This window comes from Pseudorca crassidens, chromosome X (assembly GCF_039906515.1).
Source record: "Pseudorca crassidens isolate mPseCra1 chromosome X, mPseCra1.hap1, whole genome shotgun sequence".
In the NCBI taxonomy this organism is placed as follows: Eukaryota; Metazoa; Chordata; class Mammalia; order Artiodactyla; family Delphinidae; genus Pseudorca; species Pseudorca crassidens.
Window position 1 is genome coordinate 116834706 of NC_090317.1, and position 21738 is coordinate 116856443.

Here is a 21738-nt window from a genome sequence, read left to right on the forward strand (position 1 = left end):
CAGGCTCCGGACGCGCAGGCTCAGCGGCCATGGCCCACGGGCCCAGCCGCTCCGCGGCATGTGGGATCCTCCCGGACTGGGGAACGAACCCGTGTCCCCTGCATCGGCAGGCAGACTCTCAACCACTGTGCCACCAGGGAAACCCCCCTCCCCCTTTTTATTCATTCCATTGATTTATTGTAGAAACCGAATCAACTAAACCTGCAGAATATATCACATTCTTTATATTTGTCTACTTGTTTGCCTCTGGTGTCGTTTAATTTCTCTAACCCCCTTTTTCTCAAAGACAGAAGTTAGCTCTGGAGCAGTACTGTTCAATAGAACTCTCTGCCACAGTGGAAATGTTCTATAATGTGTACCGATACCATAGCCACTAACCACATGTGAAAATTGACACTTGAAATGTGGTTAGTGGGACTTAAAAACTGAATTTTAAAATTTTATCATATTTAATTTAAATTTAAATGGCCACCTGTGACAAGTGGCTGCCATATTGGACAGCACAGCTCTAGAGGCTTAATTGAATTCCATTTCAGGTTTTCGGAAAGAATACTTCATAGGTGGTCTTATATGCTTCCTGTCGCATGACAGAGGAGGCTTACAGTGCTTGGTTGTGCCATATTTTTTGATGCTAAGATTGGTCATTGTGTTCAGGTGGTGATAGCCTGATCCTTCCAATTTCAAGTTCTCCGTCCACCTTTCATCTAATGGCTTCATTCATTTACAATTTTTGCCTGAATCAGCTCCTTCATTATGGTTTTCAAAATGGCATTTTTCTAAGTCTGTCATTCCTTCGATATAATTCTGTAAAGAACTTTCATCAACTAATATTACATGGTTGGCCTGAAATACTGTTTATACAAGAAAAGGCATGATAAATCCTTAATTATTTCTCTTTAATTGTCATTAATGACTGGAGAAAAAGGCAGGTGTCTTGCATCTATGCAAAGGTGCTGGGATTTTATCCTGAGGGAAGAAAAGCCGCTGTGGGTTTTAAGCAAGGGATAAATAAGATGGGATTTTCATTTTAGGAAGCAACTGTTGGCCATAGTGTGGAGAACTGGTGAAAGTCTGGAAGGTTCTAAAGGGAGCTGTCATAATACAGGCCGGATATGGCAAACTCTGGGGTGGTGGAATAGGAAAGTTTGACAGAATCCAGATAGATTAGAAAGGAGAATCAACAAAATCTAGCTGTCAAATAACATAGGGGATGGAGGCGAGAGGAAGTGTGGTAGGATGACAGGATAAACCCTTGATTTCTAATCTGGTGAACTAAGTAGATGATAATGCCAAAAACTACCTTGAGAAATACAGGAAGAGAAGTAGAGGCAAGTTACTTTCTAAAGGAAAAAAACTATATGGCTCAAATACAGACCTCCCAGACAGAAGGACAGATTTAGGATGCTACAGCATTTTTTTTTTTCCACTTGAGTTTAGTAAATAACAGCGAGTGCATACTATACTTGTCGGGGAGGGGGGATTGCTCATATAGAGTTGTCTGGATTCCAGAGATCTATAAATAAGAATCAGGGATTATTTTTGTTAGCAGTAAGTGTTTAACCTGAAGAAATTAAGTTCTAAATTCTATTCCTAGTCCATTTTTAAACATATTTCAAATTCTTCTCTATCATTATTTTTTGCCCTGTTACTTACAGAGATGCACCTACTATTTTAGAAATTCCTTAGTAGAAGATGTAGTGTTTTCAGAAGTAAAAATGCTATGCAAGTGTATAAGCAAAAATCTTCTCTGTGTTGTATCAGTTTGCTAGGACTGCCATATGAAGCACGACAAACTGGGTGGCTTAAAACAACAGAAAGTTATTGCTCACAATTCTAGGGACTAGGAGTCCAAAATAAAAGTGGCAGCAGGGCCATGTTCCATCTGAAACCTGTGGGAGAATCCTTGCCCCTTCCTAGATTCTGATGGTTTGCCAGCAACCTTTGGCTTGTTGATGCATTATTCCAATCCTCTGCCTTTACATGGCCTTCTTCTTATAAGGTGAACAGTCACATTGGATTAGGGGCACATTCTACTCAAGTATGACCTTATCTTAACTGATTATATCTGCAATGACCTCGTTTCCAAATAAGGTCACTCTCTGAGGTACTGGGTGTTAGGACTTCAACATATCATTGTGAGAGTGGGGTGTAGGGTGGGCAGAATTCAGCCTGAAACAGTGGTCTAAAGACTCATGATGAACTATGGAAGGGAAAGTTTTCATTTGAAAATTATCTCCTTTAGCATCCTTTCAAAAGCCTTACATTATTCTTTGGAGAAACTAAAACTTATTTTCTTTTTTTCAAAATGATATTCACAGAATCTTGCTGTCTCCACCAAGGTGAAATAAAGAATAAGAAAGCAACATGACATGCAGATATATTTAATAAGGATGCTTTAAGTACTTATTTGACTATATCTTATGGTACATTTTCCCCAAGCATTTTCCTGAATTTTTTGAAGGAATTAATTATAGTGAAAAACATTCATTCTTTATCCCAATAAAACACTTTTGCTAACAAATACCTATTGTTAGAAAGAAACAATGTATGCAAACCATTTAACAGTTTTTAAGTACTCAATAGCTGTTAGCTACTATTAATATGTATTTAGTATTTTTAGGATTGCAATGATGATTAAAGAGGTTAATATAGGACTTCCCTGGCGGTCCAGTGGTTAAAACTCCATGCTTCCAATGCAGGGGGCATGGGTTCAATCCCTGGTCTGGGAACTAAGATCCCACGTGCCACACGGCATGGCCAAAAAAAAAAAAAAAAAGAAGTTAATATATATGAAACACTTATAATAGTGCCTGACACATAGTATGTATGAAATAAATGTCTATCTATTATTGTCAAGATCACAATCATTAGATAAGATGGTAAAGTGTCCAAAACTGCCAATGCAACTTCTAATTGGTTTAATTGGCTTACACATACACTCAACATTTGCATATAGTTTCATTCGGTGGGGTTTCTTTAAATTTTGTGTAATCTATAGAATTCATTCCTTATTTAGTAGGCAATTGTAAGTTATTTAAATTTGATTTTTTAAAATAAAGGAATTCCTTAATATTTATACCTCCCCAAAGTATTTATTTTATTTACTAGTCACCAGGAACATGACTTGAAAACAAGCTACTGAAATCATAAGTGAAGTGTTGTTTGATGAAAATGTACTTCATTTACAAGTATGGCATTATTATCCACAACCAGTTTTTCCAGCACCAGACCTGATTTGACACTGCCCCATTCACATAATTTTTCACACATCTTTGTGATTAAAGCTTCAGATTTCCCAAACATAGAGATCTGAGGTTCATTCGGTGGTCAAGGAATCAAGTTCCATGTGATGCCATAGCTTTCCCCAAAGTCGCTTCCCCAGTTAAGGTCTGGTCATAGACTGATCTTAAATGCAAGTCGCTAAAAAAGTTAGCATATTTTTTAAAGAATCTTTTCTAGCTGCAGACGCAAATCTACATTCAAAAGCACAAATATAAACTTTAAAAATAAGAAACGTAACCACAATAACAGCCACGTTCTAAAGCAACAGTTCCATAAAGTTTGGGTTTTTGTTTTTTGGTTTTTGGTTTTTTTCCATAGTGGTGAGTAGGAACTGGTGGTTCTTGGGTTTTTGTTTCAAAATGGTTTGTGGACTGAAAAAAAATTTGAGAACCACTGCTCTAACCAACCAGACTAAATTGATAGTTATAAAATGGGAATGTTTATCCTCTGAAGGAGTACTTTATACTGCGATTTTTGGTTAATGTTAAAAGCAGTCGTTTTTAATATCAGTTTGAAAATGAAATTTTAACGTATTATCTCCCTCTTATGAATTAGTGTTTATAAACAAGAACATTTAGTGGGTCTTTTCTGTTCTAGTAGAATGAAAGCTGGAGGAAAACAGTAGCTTATTAAAGCTCCAAGAATGGGTTCTTAGTTCCTTGTCAAGTCTCAAAGCCCCATAATTCTTTCTCTTCTAACAACTCTGAAACAAACTGACACCTCTAAGGATTAAACATTTTGGAAATCAATAAAAGAAAACATTAAAGCATGTCTGACACAGACCTTTCCTCCATACTTCCCTGTTCCTCCAGTCCTCCCTACATAAGTATGAGTCAGGTAATGTTAACTTTGAATCATACATTAGTTAGTTTCCTTTGAGCATTACGTAAACAAAGTTTTGATCATAGCCTATGAGGCAGCTGACCTGTAATCATTTGCATTTCAACATATGTGGCTTGAAAAACAGAACAGGACGTTACCCTACATGCTCTTTTATTTGAATTCCACAGGAAGTTACTCACGGTTTCTTTTTTGTGTGTGTGTGATACAAGAGTGCCCTAAAGAAATAGATTATACCATAATGAAATGCTCACACAACAAATGGAAAGAAATAACTTTTAGGAGTGAAGTATTTGAACTGCATTATATATGCAGGAATACTCCCTTTCTGAAGCTCATAACAATAGCTCCATTTATTGAGTGCTCTTCCTATGTGGCAGGCGCTGTGCTTTATGCTTCCCAGACATTATTTCCATTCAATCTTCCTCAAAATTCTACAAGGTAGGTGTTATTATCATATTTTCTTTTTTTTAAATTTATTTTTAAATTTTATTTCTTATTTTTGGCTGCATTGGGTCTTCGTTGCTGTGCGCGGGCTTTCTCTAGTTGCGGCGAACGGGGACTACTCTTCATTGGGGTGCACGGGCTTCTCATTGCGGTGGCTTCTCTTGTTGCAGAGCATGGGCTCTAGGTGTGCTGGCTTCAGTAGTTGTGGCACGCGGGCTCAGTGGTTGTGGCTCGCGGGCTCTAGAGCGCAGGCTCAGTAGTTGTGGCGCACGGGCTTAGTTGCTCCGCGGCCTGTAGGATCTTCCCGGGCCAGAGCTCGAAGCCGTGTCCCCTGCATTGGCAGGCGGATTCTTAACCACTGCACCACCAGGGAAGTCCCTATCCTATTTTCAGATGAGGAAAACAAAGCTGATTTTGCCAGTATCTACTGAGCAACTATTATGTACCAGACCCTCTTTTAGGCCTTTAAGTTGAAGCTTAGAGATGTAAAGGAAACTGGAGTTTGGACATAGGCCTAGCTCTGCTCTTATCATGATCCCATACCGCCTTACCCTGAAGAATGTTAAACGTTTCAAGTATTTGTATCATAGATTGTCTTCCCCTTAGTTCCTTACAGATTTTATTAGCATCTTTCATCACATGCAACTCCAGAATCATTGAACTTTGTATCTGCAGGAGAATCTAGAGAAGATCTTACGTTTTCCAAAATTTGAATTCTCGTAAAAAACATGTTCGAATGGGTGTAGAAGAATTTGTTGTCTCTTAAGATGTGTGTCATTCAGGAAGATATTGTTAATAATTTTTACTTGGGAAATTTCAAAGAAAAGATGAAACTCATACACACGAAAAAAGATGTCACCACATATTTTGTTTAATTATTGTCTTATGCAAGATAAAATTTGAGCCTAAGTTTTATCTTTCTTTCTCACTGGAAAGAAATAGTTAAATAGTCTCTAGTGATTACTTTTTCTTTTTTGTATGAAAAGTAAAAATGCTCAGATAATGTAGAGGGAAAACACTTGTTTCAGAGGGGCACTGATGATTACACTTTGTTTTCTATAGGGACAAACCTATAGCTGTGAGTATTGGTTGTATATGAGGTAGAGATTGTGCCATGAGCCATAGTTTAGTCATCTTGTAACTTTTCCAGACTGATGTAACTCCATTTTTTGAACAAATGTTATTTTGTTAAGTAAATGCCCATTTGAACTTGTATACAAAGGTTATAATTATAGCAGGAAATTGTTGGGGACAGAGGAGGTTAAATCTGGTTGTCCTGTCATACAGCAGGAATCATTTCTTGCAAATCTAGTCCAGATTTTCGACTGAGGTTTGCTGTTTCCCTTTGCTGTAGTTTCAAGTAATAACTTTCCAATATTTTGGTTCTGACTGAGAGACTTATGTGTGTGTTGGGGGGAGGGGTATAGAATCAGTAGGTAACTGAATCCACCCTTTCTGCTGATTTTGCACAGAGGAGCCCAAAAAGACAGTGGAATGTGAGGATATCACTTAACATTACAGGACTTGTAGGAATATATAAAAGGCTCAATGCTAACGCAGCACTGTCCTGTAGAACTATAATGCCAATCTTGACAAGTAAGCCACGTATGGAAGTATACATTTTATAGTAGCCACATTAAAAAAAAAAGTGAAAAGAAACAGGAAATTAATTTTAACAAAATATTTTATTTAACTCAATATATTGAAAGTATCATTTCAACTCATAGTCATTATAAAATTATTAATGAGCTACTTTACATTCTTTTTTTGGTACTAAGCCTTTGAAATCTGGTGTGAACTTTACACTTATAGCACATCTCGGTAGCGACCAGCCAACCTATTTTAAATGCTCAAGAGGCTCCCATATTACCCTGCACAGGTGCTCTCTAGAGGCAGCTATTCTTTGAATACCTAAGAGTTTTCCTTTCTTAAACACGGGGGAAAAAAAAGTAATCCTGCTCAGGGCAATATCACCTTCTATGTTCAAATAACTCTTTTTGTTGCCACCTGCAAGAAAAATCCCCCAGCCTCATTTGATTTTCCCAAATTCTCCCAGCCTGAGTGAGTGGTTGCACCACTCTTGGATTTAATAAATGAAAAAACGAAAAAAGTTTATTGTTAACCAAAAGGAAAAAAAAAATTGCTTTCTTTTCTTTTTGGGCAAAAGAAAGGAGAATAGTGTTTTCCCGAATCAATTCACATACTTAACAAGTTGATCCTATGTGCGAGACAGCTGTGCTAGTGGTACTTTAGCCCATTATTAAGTTCATTTAATGCTTAACTCCTGCAATGTGACCACTGTTCACACTTTTACAGATCAATTCGCTGTTTTAAAAGTTATTCCTCTAGTTCTCAAGGTAAAAGGAAATGAATAAAAATTGATACCGAAATCAACTTTTCAGTATACAGTTTGATTTATTTTTAAAAAGGTTAGTTCACCCTTTGAGCGGCGTATTTAGCGCTGGACAGTGTTAGACACAGTAACTCTTTTCAACTATGTATGTTTTTACTAAAGAAAGAATGTTAATTGGAATAATTGATCACCGTTGGGGGGCTAATTTACCTTAAAGTAACCAAATTGACCAACTTCTTTTCGCTGTAAGGAATGGTAACGTGGCTTTGCAATATAAATGAAAGATAAATTAGGCACTTTGTACATAAATGAAAAACAATACACAACTCCTTATCTTCAAACTTCTGCAAGCTGGTTTTACCGTCAGGAGTTACAGAGACGGTGGCTGCCAGATTAGCTGAGTTTTGGGTCCAGATTGGATTTGCAGCACTTGAATCAGCATGTTGGGGGAGGTGACAAAATCACGAGCTCAGTCCTCCCCACCCCCACCCAACAGACCACGCTGAGCCTGCCCAGATGTTGCTCAACCCTGAGCTGTCCCCCTGAGTCCAAGGCTGCGGGAGAGGGCGCGCAGCGAGTATTTCCGGCCGCCTCCTCAGGCTCCCTGAACAGATGGAGCCTGTTCAGGTGGCCGCGAGGCTCCCGGGCCTCGAGCCTGTGCCCAGGGGCGCGCAGGCGAAGGCAGCAGAAAGAGCCTAACACCTGCCTCTCTCGGCCCAGAGAGAAACCTTGCACCGCCCGCGCAGACCTGGCCGGCTAGGTGTGGGGCTCTAATCTCATCCTCACACCTGCGTTAGGGAGGGAGGCCAGGGCTCTCCAGGTGTGCGGGTCCCGCGAGGATGAAAGGAAGCTGTTAAAAGGCGTGCACCAGGAGCGCAGCGGGGGTCGCGCTGTGGTCGCCCGGCGTGGGAGGACCGGGACGCCTGGGCCGAGGCCTGAGGGGATAGAGGCACTGGCCGGCCTGGAGATTTCCCTTTACTTTTTTCCTTCTCCTTGTAGGGCGGTTAGCCGATCGCTGCGGTAGCTTTCCACTCAGCCTGGGGACTTTTACACAATTCTGCCCGGACGCACTGAGCTCGCCGCGGCACCTGGCGCGGGGAACAGGGGGTCGAACCCTCCGCCCCCTCCCCCCAACCCACTCCAGACGCCCAGGCTTCTCTCCTCAAGTTCTCCCCGTCCTCGGCCCTCCGTTGCCTTCTGGGGGTTGGGTTTCCTTAACCTAGGGCTTCCCTATCTCGGGCGGGAGGAGTTAGAAGCTCTCCCTCTCCCCCCTCCTCCACCCACCGCCAGCCTGATTTTTAATCTAATCTTTTATTTAAAGTCAACAGAAGAGCAGGAACCCCGGGCTCCTGCCAACAAGATATTTATAAATAATTCCCCAACCTCTGCAGAGAGGGGCAGCCTTAAAGAACCTCCTTGTTTTCTCCTTCGTGAGGGATTTAGGCAGCGGAGACCCGGGGAGGGGGCGCGCTTGGAGGGTCGGGCCTGAAGCCCCAGGGCTCTGCGGACTTGGGGCGGGGGGTCGAGTCATGCAAGACAAACTAATTCCAAATATTAAAAATATAACACAAGAGCGTCAATTTGGAGAGCCTTGACTCAAACCGAGAGCCGAACCCCCAGGCGGCTCCGGGGCACATACCCTTCCGTGTCCCCGTCGTGGGGGGTGGAGGGGCAGGTGAATGCCCATCGTGTGACCCTGGGAGAGGGCGGGTCCTGGGCCACTACGGGATGTGCCCATAGACTCGGCGCGCCCACGTGCACCCATGGAAGAATCGCGCCGAAAAGACACCCGACGCCCCCTCCCCGGGTCCTCGGCACTGTACTGCGCCCCCTGCGCCTCGCCCATCTCTCTCCCCAGCTGGGCGGGGACCACTCCTCTGCATCCCCGAGGAGCCTTCAACCTGCTCGGACTCGCGGCACTTAGAAACTCCCAGCCTTTCGCACCTCTTCCCTTTTCCCTCTTTCCCCCACCTCCAGCCGACGCCCCCAGATCTCTCCCGCTCGCCCTTCCAGAAAGAAGGCGAGGCCCAGAAGCAGTGGCTGGGGCGAGGAAGGAGGGACTAGCGGAGCGCCGCGGCCAGGGGCGTGTCTTCCCAGGCCCCGCCCCCGGGTGCGCGCGGCGGTGGCGGCGACGGCCGAGCCTCGCTCTGAGAGACAGGTATCGCTTAGGCGCCATGTTGTGAGCGGAAGTAGCGGAGCGCGCGGGGGCTGCTGTTCTGCTGGGAGCGGGCGCGGGAACCGGCGGGGGGGCGGAGCTGTAGTCCCGGCGGCGGAAGGAGGAGAGGAAGAAAGGGGCGAGACCCGGTGCCCGGCAGCGGCGCGAGGCTCTCGCTCGGCGCGCGGGCGTCTCCAGCCGGGCGCGCGGCGTTCGAGGGTCGGTGTCGGCGCCGAGCCCTCTCCCGGGCAGCCGCCGCTACTGCTGCAGCTGCTGCCGCCACTGCTGCCGTGTGGCTCGGGCGGCGACGGAGCGGGGCCGGCCGCGGGGCGGGCGGGGAGGGAGGAGGCGGTGAAGGCGGCGGGCCGGGGGGGAAGATGCCGCTGGCGCAGCTGGCGGACCCGTGGCAGAAGATGGCTGTGGAGAGCCCGTCCGACAGCGCTGAGGTGAGTGCAGCCGAGCGGCCGGGGCCGGCGCGCCCCCTCCCCGCGCCCCCGCCAGTTCGCTCCCCTCCCGGGAGCCGACCACTCGGCCCCTTCCTCTGCCGCTCGCGTCTCCCCTTGGTTCGGGATTCCGGTTTGGATAGTTGGGGTTGATCTATTTGCCCTTCTGTTCCTCCCACCCGCACTCTCCCCTCCCTTTCCTCCCTCGGGGGGCTGTGGTGTGGTGGCGCGTGGGGTTTGGAGTGGGCGCCGGGGCTCTGCAAGAAGCCGATTTTCATCAACTTTGCGTGGGGGGAGCGGGAGGCGCAGCGGGGGCTGGCGAGGAGTTGGGAAGTTTGGCCCTGCCTGGTCGGGGGCTTCCCTGGACCCCGGTGACTTTGGGGGATGCGGGAGGGGTGTGGATTGGGTTCGCTGGGGAGAGGGGACTCTCGAGCCCGGCCGGGGGAAGGGGTTGCCCCGGGGAGCCGGGCGCGCGGGGGCAGGAACGGCCCAGGGCAGGGGTGGCGACCTGTGAGGGTTTCGGGTAAGGGGTGCGGGACAGCCAAGGGTTTCTGCCCCCCCCCCATCTGCCGCAGCGGTTTCTGCTGCTGTAAGGGAGAGAGTGGAAGCCTGAGGTCCTCCACCACCCCCCCCGCCCCGTTTCTGAGGTCCCTGAGCTCGAGGACCCCGTCCCTGCGAGTTTAACTTGAGTTTCCTGTCCATGGAGGTGAGAGGGTGGTATTCAAGGAGATCAGCGGCCGCAGTAAAGGGGTTTCTGGTTTTCCTTGTCCGCGATCTGGTGACCGTCCCTGAGATACCCACCCGAGTGACCCAAACACTATACCTAAACAGGGCAAAACAGAATTCGCCCGACTCTTCGCAGCCGCCCCTGTCCCAGAACCAACTCGGGGTCTGCGAAAATAATCCAGACAAGACCCATTCCAGGGCATCAGCGCTCCTCTCCGGAGCGGAAAATCAATTCCTGGTGGTGGCGCGTCTGTGATTCTTCCTTCTTGACTTTTTGCTGTCTTCTATTCCCCACAGCGGACTTTGGGGGATTACAGGATGATAGGCTGCGTGTGTGTAATAGTTACTGAGCGAGTGACCCCATTTCTGGAAAGCATGACTGAAGCGCGGGGGTGGAATGGGGCAGGCTCTGATGAGTGGTGTACTTGGCGGCAGCCGCTGCCCTGCCGGCCTCCGCAGTGTGAGAGGTGGATAGGGTTACTGGTTACGTCAGTAAGACCGAGGCTCAGTTTGATCTGAGATGCGGGACACTTGCATTCTCGGGTAGAATGGAGGGGGAGGCGGACGGGGATCAGTTCAAATCACTTTGCACTTTTTCCCTAGTCACCTCCGCTGCTGTATAAAATGTTTACTTGCTCTCTCTTTATCGCATGCAGAATTGTAATAGTGCTTACGGTTGGTGCTTAGTATTTTGCGACTTGGATCATATTTTTAAAACCTAAACGAAACGCTGCTCTTCAATAGAAAACACATTAATAGATGTTTCCTGAAAAAAAAATTTTTAAAGGAAATCTACGAGAATTTCATTTAAAATTGTTAGCCAGTCTAATACTGTGAATTTTTTGTAAGAAAATCAAATTTAGAATGTTTAATCATCTTTGGAATTGGATAGTATGAAACATAGTGCTCCCGGGGCTCTTTTCATTCATTTTTTTCCTTCAGAAAAATTTTTGCATTAAGTAATATAGCTAAAAGGTTATATTAAGTAATATAGCTAAAATGTGTTCTCAGAGTGCCGACCTTGTGGAAAGAAATTGAATTTGCTTTGAGCCTGATTTTTAAATGCAAACGTTAACATTTGCAACTCGTAATCAGTCCACACTTCTGCTTGGCACGCATCAGTGTGTTAAAAAAAAGTCATTTAAAATTCCACCTGATCCTTTTTCTATATAGCATACAATTGGATAAAGAAAGCACAAAGCTAATGTTTATTTAGCACTTACTATATGCCAGATACTGTGCTCATGCTATTTCATTTTATCCTTCCTATGACCCAACAGAGTAGGATTATGGTCCCCATTGTTACAGATTAAGAAACTGATCTCAAAAGTTAAGGGCACAAAGATTATAAATAGTAAATGGCAGAGCCATAATTCAGAGCCAGATGGATATAATTCATGTGCTTTGCTTTATGCTAGGGTAGCTGTTTCAAATCTTTTGTGGAAAAAAATCAGTATAAATAAGTAAACCGGTAGTTAGAGGTCAAGTATTTTTCAAAAACAATTATGGTATTATAAGATATCTCATTTGTTAAAGCCTGGTTATTTCAGTTACTGTCATGGTTTCCAGAACCTGGCAGATAGGTTCCCACAATTTGCCATTTTCGAGTAATTTTCTTGATATTCTGGCATAAGGTATGTCAGTCAGAGCCAGTGTTGCCTAGATTTATTAAAATTAGATTTTAACAAATTGCCTTTAGATATTTATTGCCTTTGGTTGTTCAGCTGTTTCAAGTAAATTACTTCTGATGCAAATTTGGAAATACTGAAACCAGTAAGGAAAAGGTTGAAAATTTTCATTTGGAAGTCTGATATTGAACTTAGTATTATGCTTAGCATTATGCCATCTCCTCCTCAGTAAGTTCTTATCAGTGAATAGTTGTATTTTACGATTTTTAAAAAATAGTCATTTGAGTAAAAACACCAGATTGTTTCTCTTCAGGCTAAAAGATTTCAGGGTTGATCTCTATAGAAATTTACATTTATGGTCTCTTCCCTAGGAGACTGTGAATTCTTCAAAGCTGAGACTTCTTTTTTTTCTCTGTATCCTCAGCTCTTAACACAGTGCCTGGCGCATACATAGTATAGGCCCCCTAGATGACCGACGAATTAATTATGAAGGTCAGGAATAGGGTAATTATCAATTTTATCTCTGTTCTTATCATTTTAATCTTACTTTGAAATATGAGCAATCTTAAAAGAACTGAGTACCTCACTAAAAGTACAGGCAGTTTCTTCATTCCTTTACATGTCTTCTTGACCTCACATGGGTCTCATGGTGCTCAAAACAAAAAAACCCTTGTGGTTGAACTCAAACATGGGTCAAAACATGATAGGCTAGAACTATGCCAAATGTTTAAAGAAGCAAATTTAGAATAATAAAGGAAGTACTATGTGAGCAAAGTCAAGGTTGGTACAAGATTAAAAACAAAATAGCTTCCTAAATAGTCCAGGTGAATTCAGAACTCTTTAATGAGTTAAAGACGCTAGTGTGTTTTTGAATATTTGACTGTTTAGGAGATGGATATCCAGGAATTGTGGCTATTCTTTTCTACAAACTCTTGCCACTGCTATTAGGGGCATTTACTGGATCATAAACCTGACCTAAAGTGACACCTTTTTCTCATTTTTAGTAAAGATATAGTAAATGTAAATATGAACAATTTTCAAAAATAATAAAATTAAGGAGGTTCTTTTTGCTTTATAGAAATGTGTTATGTAAAAATAGTTACCTCAAATTCCTTTAAATGACAAGTTCCATAGTGCATTGAAAAATATTAACTGTATAAATATTTTATTTATAAAAAATGAGACCCTTGTTTTGGAAACCATCTTCAGTGGGTGTGCAACCATTTTTAACCTCAAAGATTTTATTGGATTCTGTAATATTTCCACTGTATCAATATTAGGTTTCTTATGTTTCATCTGTAGGGAAAAACATTCTATTAAAGTGTGATCTTTGATTTTGAAAAAATAATGTTTTATTAAGTTTCTTTTCCTTTTCCTGTTTCATTTTTACCACCTTTCAGGTTTTTTTCTTTCCCCCAAGTGAAGATCTGAGGAGAGGACAGGTATTGTTACATGTCAACTGTCGAGTAACTGTGACACATTATTGAACACTTTGTTGTTTTCAGTGATTATAATATCAGTTTTTGTTAAACTAGAATTTAGGAAGGTTTGCGTTATTTTGGAAGCTTGATCCTATACTGATGGGGTTAATCCAAAACGAGAAACTTCTTTGATACATTTAAATTTTAAGATAAAGAGGGAAACTTATCCAATTAAAGAAACAAGTATAGGCAGACTTTGCCTTTTCATTAGTATGTTTCTGGAAATCACAATGAGTATGTCTTATGTTTATATAAGAAGAGTGGCATAATTGGGATGTGCACTCTTGACCAAGGACATGACATTCATTAAATTATAGAATGATCAAAAATATAGCAGATCGGGCTTCCCTGGTGGCGCAGTGGTTGAGAGTCCGCCTGCTGATGCAGGGGACACCGGTTTGTGCCCTGGTCCGGGAAGATCCCACATGCCGCAGAGTGGCTGGGCCTGTGAGCCATGGCCGCTGAGCCTGCGCGTCCGGAGCCTGTGCTCCGTAACGGGAGAGGCCACAATAGTGAGAGGCCCGCGTACCGCAAAAAAAAAAAAAAAAAAAAAATATATATATATATATATATATATATATAGCAGATCATTTCTCAGAAGTCTGAATTGCAGAAGAGTTGTTCTAAAGATTTTTTTTAATTTATCATCCACTAAAAAATTTATACCATTGTGATCGTTGAGAAGATTTGCTCTAGAGTTCCGTGTTCAGGGACATGTGATCTTCCAGGCTGTGAATGATGGATGACGTCAAGTGGCCCAGTTTGTCCAGTGCGGACTGGATGCTTTAGACCCAGTGGTTCAGATTACAGTGTACAACAGTGACATCTTGGTGGTCTCTTGGTAATGCATGAGTGTGATAGTGCTCAGTTGTTTATGTGTTTTGGTGAATGACAAGTTTTAAAGCATTGGAATGCAATCGAGCAAATGTATATTTTACACATCCCGTTCCCCATTTCATGTAATAGAAAGAAAAAACAAGCAGTTGCATTTTAATACTTGGCATTAGATTTATCGCACTCCCCCCCCATCTTTAGGAGTTGATACAGTTTCCTGTGCCTTTCGTTAATCTGGGACAGTTACCAAATCTCAAGATACTCTGGTTTTTCAATTTAATACCAAATAGCATAGAAGCAAAGATAAAACAACTGTAAATTTTAATTGTTAAGTAAAATGTGTCAAGTTAACAAAACAAACACAAATATACTATATTCGTTGTATAAAACAGGATAAAATGTATCTGTGTAGAACATAACTATCATTTAATACATTTGGCTATTTTAAGCAAATACATTAGTTACTAGCAATTAAATATTTCAATTTTACTTATTCTACTTTGTGGGATAATTTGGATGTATGGCAAAGTGTTAAAGTACATAAATTTTGGAGCCATGAAGACCTGGGTTTGAGCCCTGTCTCTGCCACTTAATATCTTTGTAATCTTATGCAAGTTATTTAATGTCTCTATGCTTCAACGTCCTAATCTGTAAAATAGGCATGAAAATAATATCTACCTCATGGGGTTGTGGTGAGAATCGAATGATAATATATGTAAAGCACTTGGGTCAGTACATGGTTTGTATTTAATAAATAATAGTTATAATGAATCATCTCTCAAACAGCACTGTCTTAGGAAGTTCTGTGTTTTTCCTCTGGGGTAATTTTTCCAGAATCAAACAGAACAATTAAAAATGGTTTGTTTGGGGCTTCCCTGGTGGCGCAGTGGCTGAGAGTCCGCCTGCCGATGCAGGGGACATGGGTTCGTGCCCCGGTCCGGGAAGATCCCACATGACGCGGAGCGGCTGGGCCTGTGAGCCTGCGCGTCAGGAGCCTGTGCTCCGCAACGGGAGAGGCCCACATACCGCAAAAAAAAACAAAAAACAAAAAAACAAAAAGAAAAACAAACAAACAAAATGGTTTGTTTGATTGATCTGTTTAAAGAGAACCTTTATAATATCTGAATATAACTGTAAGGGTAAGGTGAACAGAAATCTCTTGAATCTTATCCTTTTTTATATTGTTCCCCTCTTCAATATTGTCTTTAGAGGGGGGAAACACATAAAAAACATTTTGAAGAATATGTGCGGAAGAAGGAAGAAAAGAATGTTCATATTTCAACGTTGCTCAAATTGGAAGCCCTCTCACAGTCCACGGCATGTCATTGTTTAATCAGCAGGGGCTTTTTTCTCTTAGTGATATATAAGATAATAGTATATCTCACACACGATGGTGTCTTATAATTGTTGAAATATGGTATACCCTATATGTCAACCTCCTGAAGGAAGTGTGTCTCTGAAGAAATAAAGTCAATATATAGCATCAATAGGTAGAATTTTAACTTACCTTCTAAAAAGTACCAAAACAAAATGTGCACACCTTTTTATATTTTAGGATCAGTTCTGTTAATTTCATTTTTTAGGGACAGAAATTAATATGGCACACTTCCCTCCCCATTACTATAAACACATTTATTTTGGTTATTTGAATATGCCATGAGTGACTGGCTTTTCCTGTCTAGAAATACAATCCTTTGGTTTTTGTTCTGTTATGTGATACTGGTACTTAAGGAACTTTCAATAGTCCACATGGTATTTTCAACTGAGAAGTCTCTGAAAATTTTCAAAGTGTGTCTGTGCCCCAACAACCATCTTCTCCCTCCAAAAAAACCAAAGGAGCGTGACATAATCAAATAAATTTGGGGATTGTGGAATTAAATGAGATCTGACCAATGTCTTTACTGCATAACATCTTAGAACTTTTAAGATGATAATGTACATGCTGAATCTGCAAAAAGGAAATAGCTCACAGCATTTGAGACTTGATGTCAGCACCCCTTTTTCATGAACCATCTATTGAAGTCTCAGAGGACACAAGTGCTTTGCAGAACACAGTTTTGGAAAGTCTGATAACTACAGTAACATGATCCAGTATTGCCTGGAAACAAGCTGTTAATGTTTAATTGACTGTATCAAATCTTTTTCTCTGTAACTGTCAAACGAGTTTTTGTTTCATTTTGAATTGGAGTCTTTCTAAATTAATCTGTGTAACAATTTTCCATCTTAATAGTGGACTAAAAATTTAAATGCAGTAGTTTAAATAAAAGTTTGAAATAATTTAAACTTTTAAAATTCAGTGTTTTGAAAGGTAATGGTCATATTCTACCTTAATATCAAGCTAATTGCCCCTACTAAATGGCTCCCTCATGGACTTACTCTGTAATTTACTTTTAATATTCATAGTTTTTAAAAACTCTTATCATTTGCTATTTTATGCTGTTGTCAATCTGTCTACTTCTCCCATTCTTTTTTAATTAATTGCTTCAAACTTGAAGTTACTAGAAAACAGCTAGGATTAATGACATTTTGATGCAGCTGTTTTTAACTTGGGAACATTGTTACTTCATCTTTAAAAAAAAGTTTACTTACAGCTTACCAATGATGTAAAATGACTTCCTCACCCTTTTTCTGATCTCTGCCCATTATATACACATACCTCTGGAGTCAGGGGTATTCGAGGGGCGTATTACCTACTAACAAACAGTGATTTTATGCTTCAGCATACCATAACGGAATAGCTCAATTACTGGGCATTACCTACTCTGAATATGTACCTTTTTCTCTTGAAGGTATCAGCTAGAAAGGAATGTGAATGAACGAAAGATCAGGAGGCTAGCCTACTGCCCCACCTGGAGTCAGCTCTCCACATTGTCTTTTGGAGGGTATTTTTGTGTTTTGTTTTGTTTTTTCATGAAATAGTGCTAGTTGCCTGAATATTAGATAATCCTACATTTATGTGTAAATCCAAAAGCACTTTTATACTTCCTATCAGTCTTCCCCTCTATTAGTATAAATAGAATTACAGCAGTAGCATAACTTAAATCAGATTTTCCCATCTTAACTAATACTCTATCCATGGTTTCTTACATACCTTAAAAATTGTTTTATCCACCATGTTAATTGATTTTTATAATCTTACATATGATGATGATCTCATCTTCATGTCTGACCTGGTCATCTAGATTTCTGTGAGCTTGCGTCTAATCCTCTGGCCCACAAAACTTGTTATAGGAAACTTGGTTCAGCCATTTGATATGTGTTAGAAGCAGATGGCAAATGATCGCCTGAAACAAAAGTTCATTTTGACATTAATAGATTGAAGTGCACCTCAAGTGCAATGTTTTGGGAGAAATCTTCACTCCAGAAATCTTGTAGAATCTCTACTAAAAACCTCAGTTACCCAGGATGTTATTTCACTTTTTCACATTTAGGAGCAGAGGAGTCTACCTGAAAAGAATATAAAATAATAGGAAAGATACACTTAAAAAAAACCCCAGCTTCTAGATGGGTACCATTCAGTAGCCACTAGCCAGCCACATGTGTGGCTACTGAGCACTTGAAATGTGGCCAGTATGGCTGAGAAACTGAATTTTTAAGTTAACTTTAATTAATTTAAATTTTAATAGTCATCTGTGGCTATTGGCTACCACATTGAACAGCACAGTTCTAGATTATAGAATTAGCACAGACTGAACCCTTTTTTCTACACCAGTGTTTTTCAACTCTACCTTTTCTTACTTGTAGTTTGAAATTAATAGGCTAAAGCTTTTTCTAAATGAAAAATATATTTAATATGCTGTTTCAAATTATGTTTAATCAGCTTCGTCTTGTCTCTCTTCTACCCTGAAGATTTTGATAAGCCCTCCTAAGTGGTACATGCCCCTCAAATAACCATTCTGCACTTTCTACAACTTTACTAACTTTACAGTGACATTTCTCATTCAAGTGATAACATCGAAGCATTGGGGAAATTTAGCTATCAGAATTGGTGCATTTTGTTCACTATACTATGCTAATTAATACTGGGAAAGTAGATTGGTTCATCTTGGAGATTAACATATACCGAATGCCCTCTCTGACTAGACGCTTTGTGTATATCAACTTGAATAAGGTAGATGTAATTAACCTCAACTTACAGGTGAGGAAACTGAAGCCTAGAGAGGTTAAGTAACTTGTTCATGGTTGCACAGCTATTAAGTGGAGGAGGCAGGGTTCAAACACCAGGTCTCGCAGATTGCAATCCCACTGATTTTCCACTAGACTGCCCTGCTTTGGTTGAAAACAGCGTAGAGGTGAGTGACTCGGTCTAGATGACATCTCCTCCTAAGGGCAAAAGGGTCCAGGTGGTTTGTATTGAGCAGATGTTTTCATGGGAACGTACAGGGAGACTTAGAAAAGCAAAATTGATATTACTCTCCAAATACAGCATGGGTAAAATAAGCTTTTGTGAGCTGGCCTGAGAAACAGCATCGTATGTGACATCGTATGGGAAATTTTTTTGAGATTTCTAAACAACTATCTTACAAGTGAGAATTTGAAACAAAAACTACTGTACTTGAAAAAGGGGGTTTGTCCAGATGTAACTTAACACCTCTCCATACAGAAGCCCCTAGGTGTGTGCTTGAGTAAGTGCTCTGTTTTTTAATTGCAGCTTATTAAATCATTACCTCTTTATATTTGCATCTTCTTTTCAGAAGAATGTATTTGACTTTCCCTCAGAGTGCCAGAAAACAGGATGTGGCACAACCTGAAAAAGTTGCCAATTATCTTGCTACAGTAAAAGAAAAGGAAATTTAAAGAAATGTTGATCATTGGTGACTTTTCCCCCCCTTTGGGTTTTTTAATTCTTAGGTTAAATAGCCCTAGTTAATCTTTTTAAAAATTGAGATATGATTTATATACCACAAAATTGTACCCTTGTAAAGTATACAATTCAGTGGTCTTTAGTATATTCACAAAGTTGTGCAACCATCACCACTATGTAGTGCCAGAAGATTTTCATGACCTCCAAAATCCCATACTCATTAGCAGTCACTCCCTATTCCCTCCTTCCCCCAGCCCCTGGCAACTAATAATCTAATTTCTGTCTCTGTAGATTAGCCTATTCTGGACATTTCATGTTAATGGAATCATATGATATGTGGCCTTTGTGTCGACATCATGCACTTAACATAATGTTTTCAGGGTTCATCAGTGTTGTAGCATGTGTCAATGCTTCATTTTTATGGCTGAGTAAGCTATTGTGTGGTTATAGCAGTTTTGTTTATCCGTGTATCTGTTGGTGGACATTTGGATTGTTTCCATTTTGGGGGTATTATAAATAATGCTGCTATGAACATTTGTATACAAGCTTTTATGTGAACATGTTTTCAGTTCTCTTGGGTGTTTGCCTAAGAGTGGAATTGCTGTGTCATATGGTAAGTCTATATTTAATATTTTGAGGAACTGCCAAATAGTTTTCCAACTTGTTTGTATCATTTTACATTCGCACCAGCAATGCACGAGGGTTTCAGTTTCTCCACATCCTCACCAACACTTGTTATTGTTTTTTTTTCATTATAACCACCCTAGTGTGTTTGAAAGTGGTATCTCATTGTGGTTTTGATTTACATTTCTCTAATGACTGGGAATGTGAAGGATGTTTTCATGTGCTTATTGTCTACTTGTATCCATAGTTCTCGTGCTTATTTTGCTGCTGATTTAGGGACTTAAATGGAGTTTCGCTCTAATGCTGATATAGAAGATCCTTATCTGTGTCATGTTATATACATAGTTCTCAGAAAACTTAGTTTCAGTTTGCACTTTTAAAAGATTTCCTTTATTTTTAGATGTGATAAATAAAAAGCTTTTTCTAGAACAATGGCTTTCCAGTTGGGTGAATAGAGCCCTGCTTCACCTGGGCCACACCTTCTCCCAGCCAGAACAGAGTTTCTAGAGGAACACAACAAAGAGTTAAAAGATTAATTATAAAACAAATTATACAAAGAAAGCAAAAATTGAGGCAGTGATATTTTTCCTTACAGTCTCCTCAGTCTTGTTATACTATTCTATAGTTTCTTATTTAAAGCAAGAGTACAGGAATTAATTGAAGGTCAGTCAAAACAAAAAGTCTAGAATCTCTGAAATTAAATATAAGTCAACAAATAAATGAATTTTCAAGGATCCATCTCTTAAAGTGAGATATACAGACGTTTCATTTAAAGTAGTGAAAATGCAAAGCAAAACCCCTGTTGGCCTTCTTTCCTTCAAGTTCCTCCTGGCTCTTGGTATAATTCAAGAAAAATAACTATCACAATGGATGTTGATAGCAGTAAGGGGGGTTACTTAAAGAGAGAAATGTCACAGGCAAGTTAAAAATAAGATTTGCCTTGGATTATTAAAAAGAGGAGCTCAAAATGAGTTTTAAAGGGATCTTTTCCCCCTGGCTGTTCTGAATTTGTGTGGTATAGTACTAGGTGATAATGAATGAGATAGAATTCTTTCCTTTGGAATATTGTAGTGTGAAAGTACTGAGGTGGACTGGCAGTTGAATAACATGAAGCAAGCTAAATTAGCCAGGAATGATATAAACATAATCGGAACTTTAGGGGAAAGTTCTGATCTATGATGTTATATAGCAGTTTTCCATAGTGCATTTTTAACCATAATGTGGAAACCTAGAAAATAAATGTCATTACCCCAAACACCCAGTAAAGTTTCTTTTAACACACACACACACACACACACACACACACACACACACACACACACACAGAGAAAATGTTATTTTCAACATAAAAATTAATCACTTGGTGGAGACTTCTGGTTCTGCCAAGGTGGAGGAGTCCTTTTCCTCCTAGGTCTTCCTTTACAACTAAAACACCTAAGACATCACAGCAAACAAGTACAGGAACACTCTGAAAGGTGGAAATTAGAAAGCAGACTGCCTACAGACTTTGGGATTAAAGGAATGACACAAGTAGTGAGTTCCCTGGGTGTTCTTATTGCCTCCCATATATCCTGGACAGGGTGTTTTAAAAGCCTCCAACCTGGAACCACCAACAGGCGCAGACAAAAAGGGTTCCAAGAAAAGCCTGTTCTCTTTAGCCAGATGACTAAAGAAAGGGTGGGCTAACAACAGTAAACCTTTTTGACAATACCCACCCTACTGTAGCCAAACACCAACAGAAAAACCCCACCCTGCTTCTAAGAAGCAAGTGGCAGTGCTTGTGGCTGGGCAGATCAGGGACCTAATCGCCCCTTCTCCCCTTCGCTGCCTAGCAAAAACAAACCAGCACTTTGATTCCCCCTGCTCGGTGGCTTTGGCAGGTTGTGCAGGGACCTGATATTCCCTCACCACCACGCCTGTCCCACTCCCTACAGAAGGAGGTGGTGTTCTCACTAGGGTAGTGTCAGTGGGGTCCAGCAGCCAGTTGAGCCTCCACTCCAACCTGGAAGCAATGAGGCATAACAAGGTGGTGTGAGGTAGGACTAGTCCCCACTAAGCCTCCCCCCGCCCTGTGTCAGTGAGGTCCACCCTCACCCAGCATCAACAAGGCAGAACAAGATG

At 41.2% G+C, this 21738-nt stretch overlaps 1 protein-coding gene across 4 annotated transcripts in view; it reads left to right on the top strand.

Annotated features, from left to right (window-relative positions):
- The first annotated feature begins 9181 nt into the window (after positions 1–9181).
- Positions 9182–21738, top strand: part of RPS6KA3 (ribosomal protein S6 kinase A3) — a 110394-nt gene continuing 97837 nt past the window's right edge. Inside the window, exon 1 of one of the 4 annotated variants that reach the window (XM_067723310.1) lies at positions 9182–9523. In XM_067723310.1, coding sequence (XP_067579411.1) covers positions 9455–9523 — 69 coding nt within the window. In that variant the 5' untranslated portion in view covers positions 9182–9454. The remainder of the gene's footprint in view (positions 9524–21738) is intronic. The other 3 variants (XM_067723312.1, XM_067723309.1, XM_067723311.1) reach the window with 3 other exon arrangements.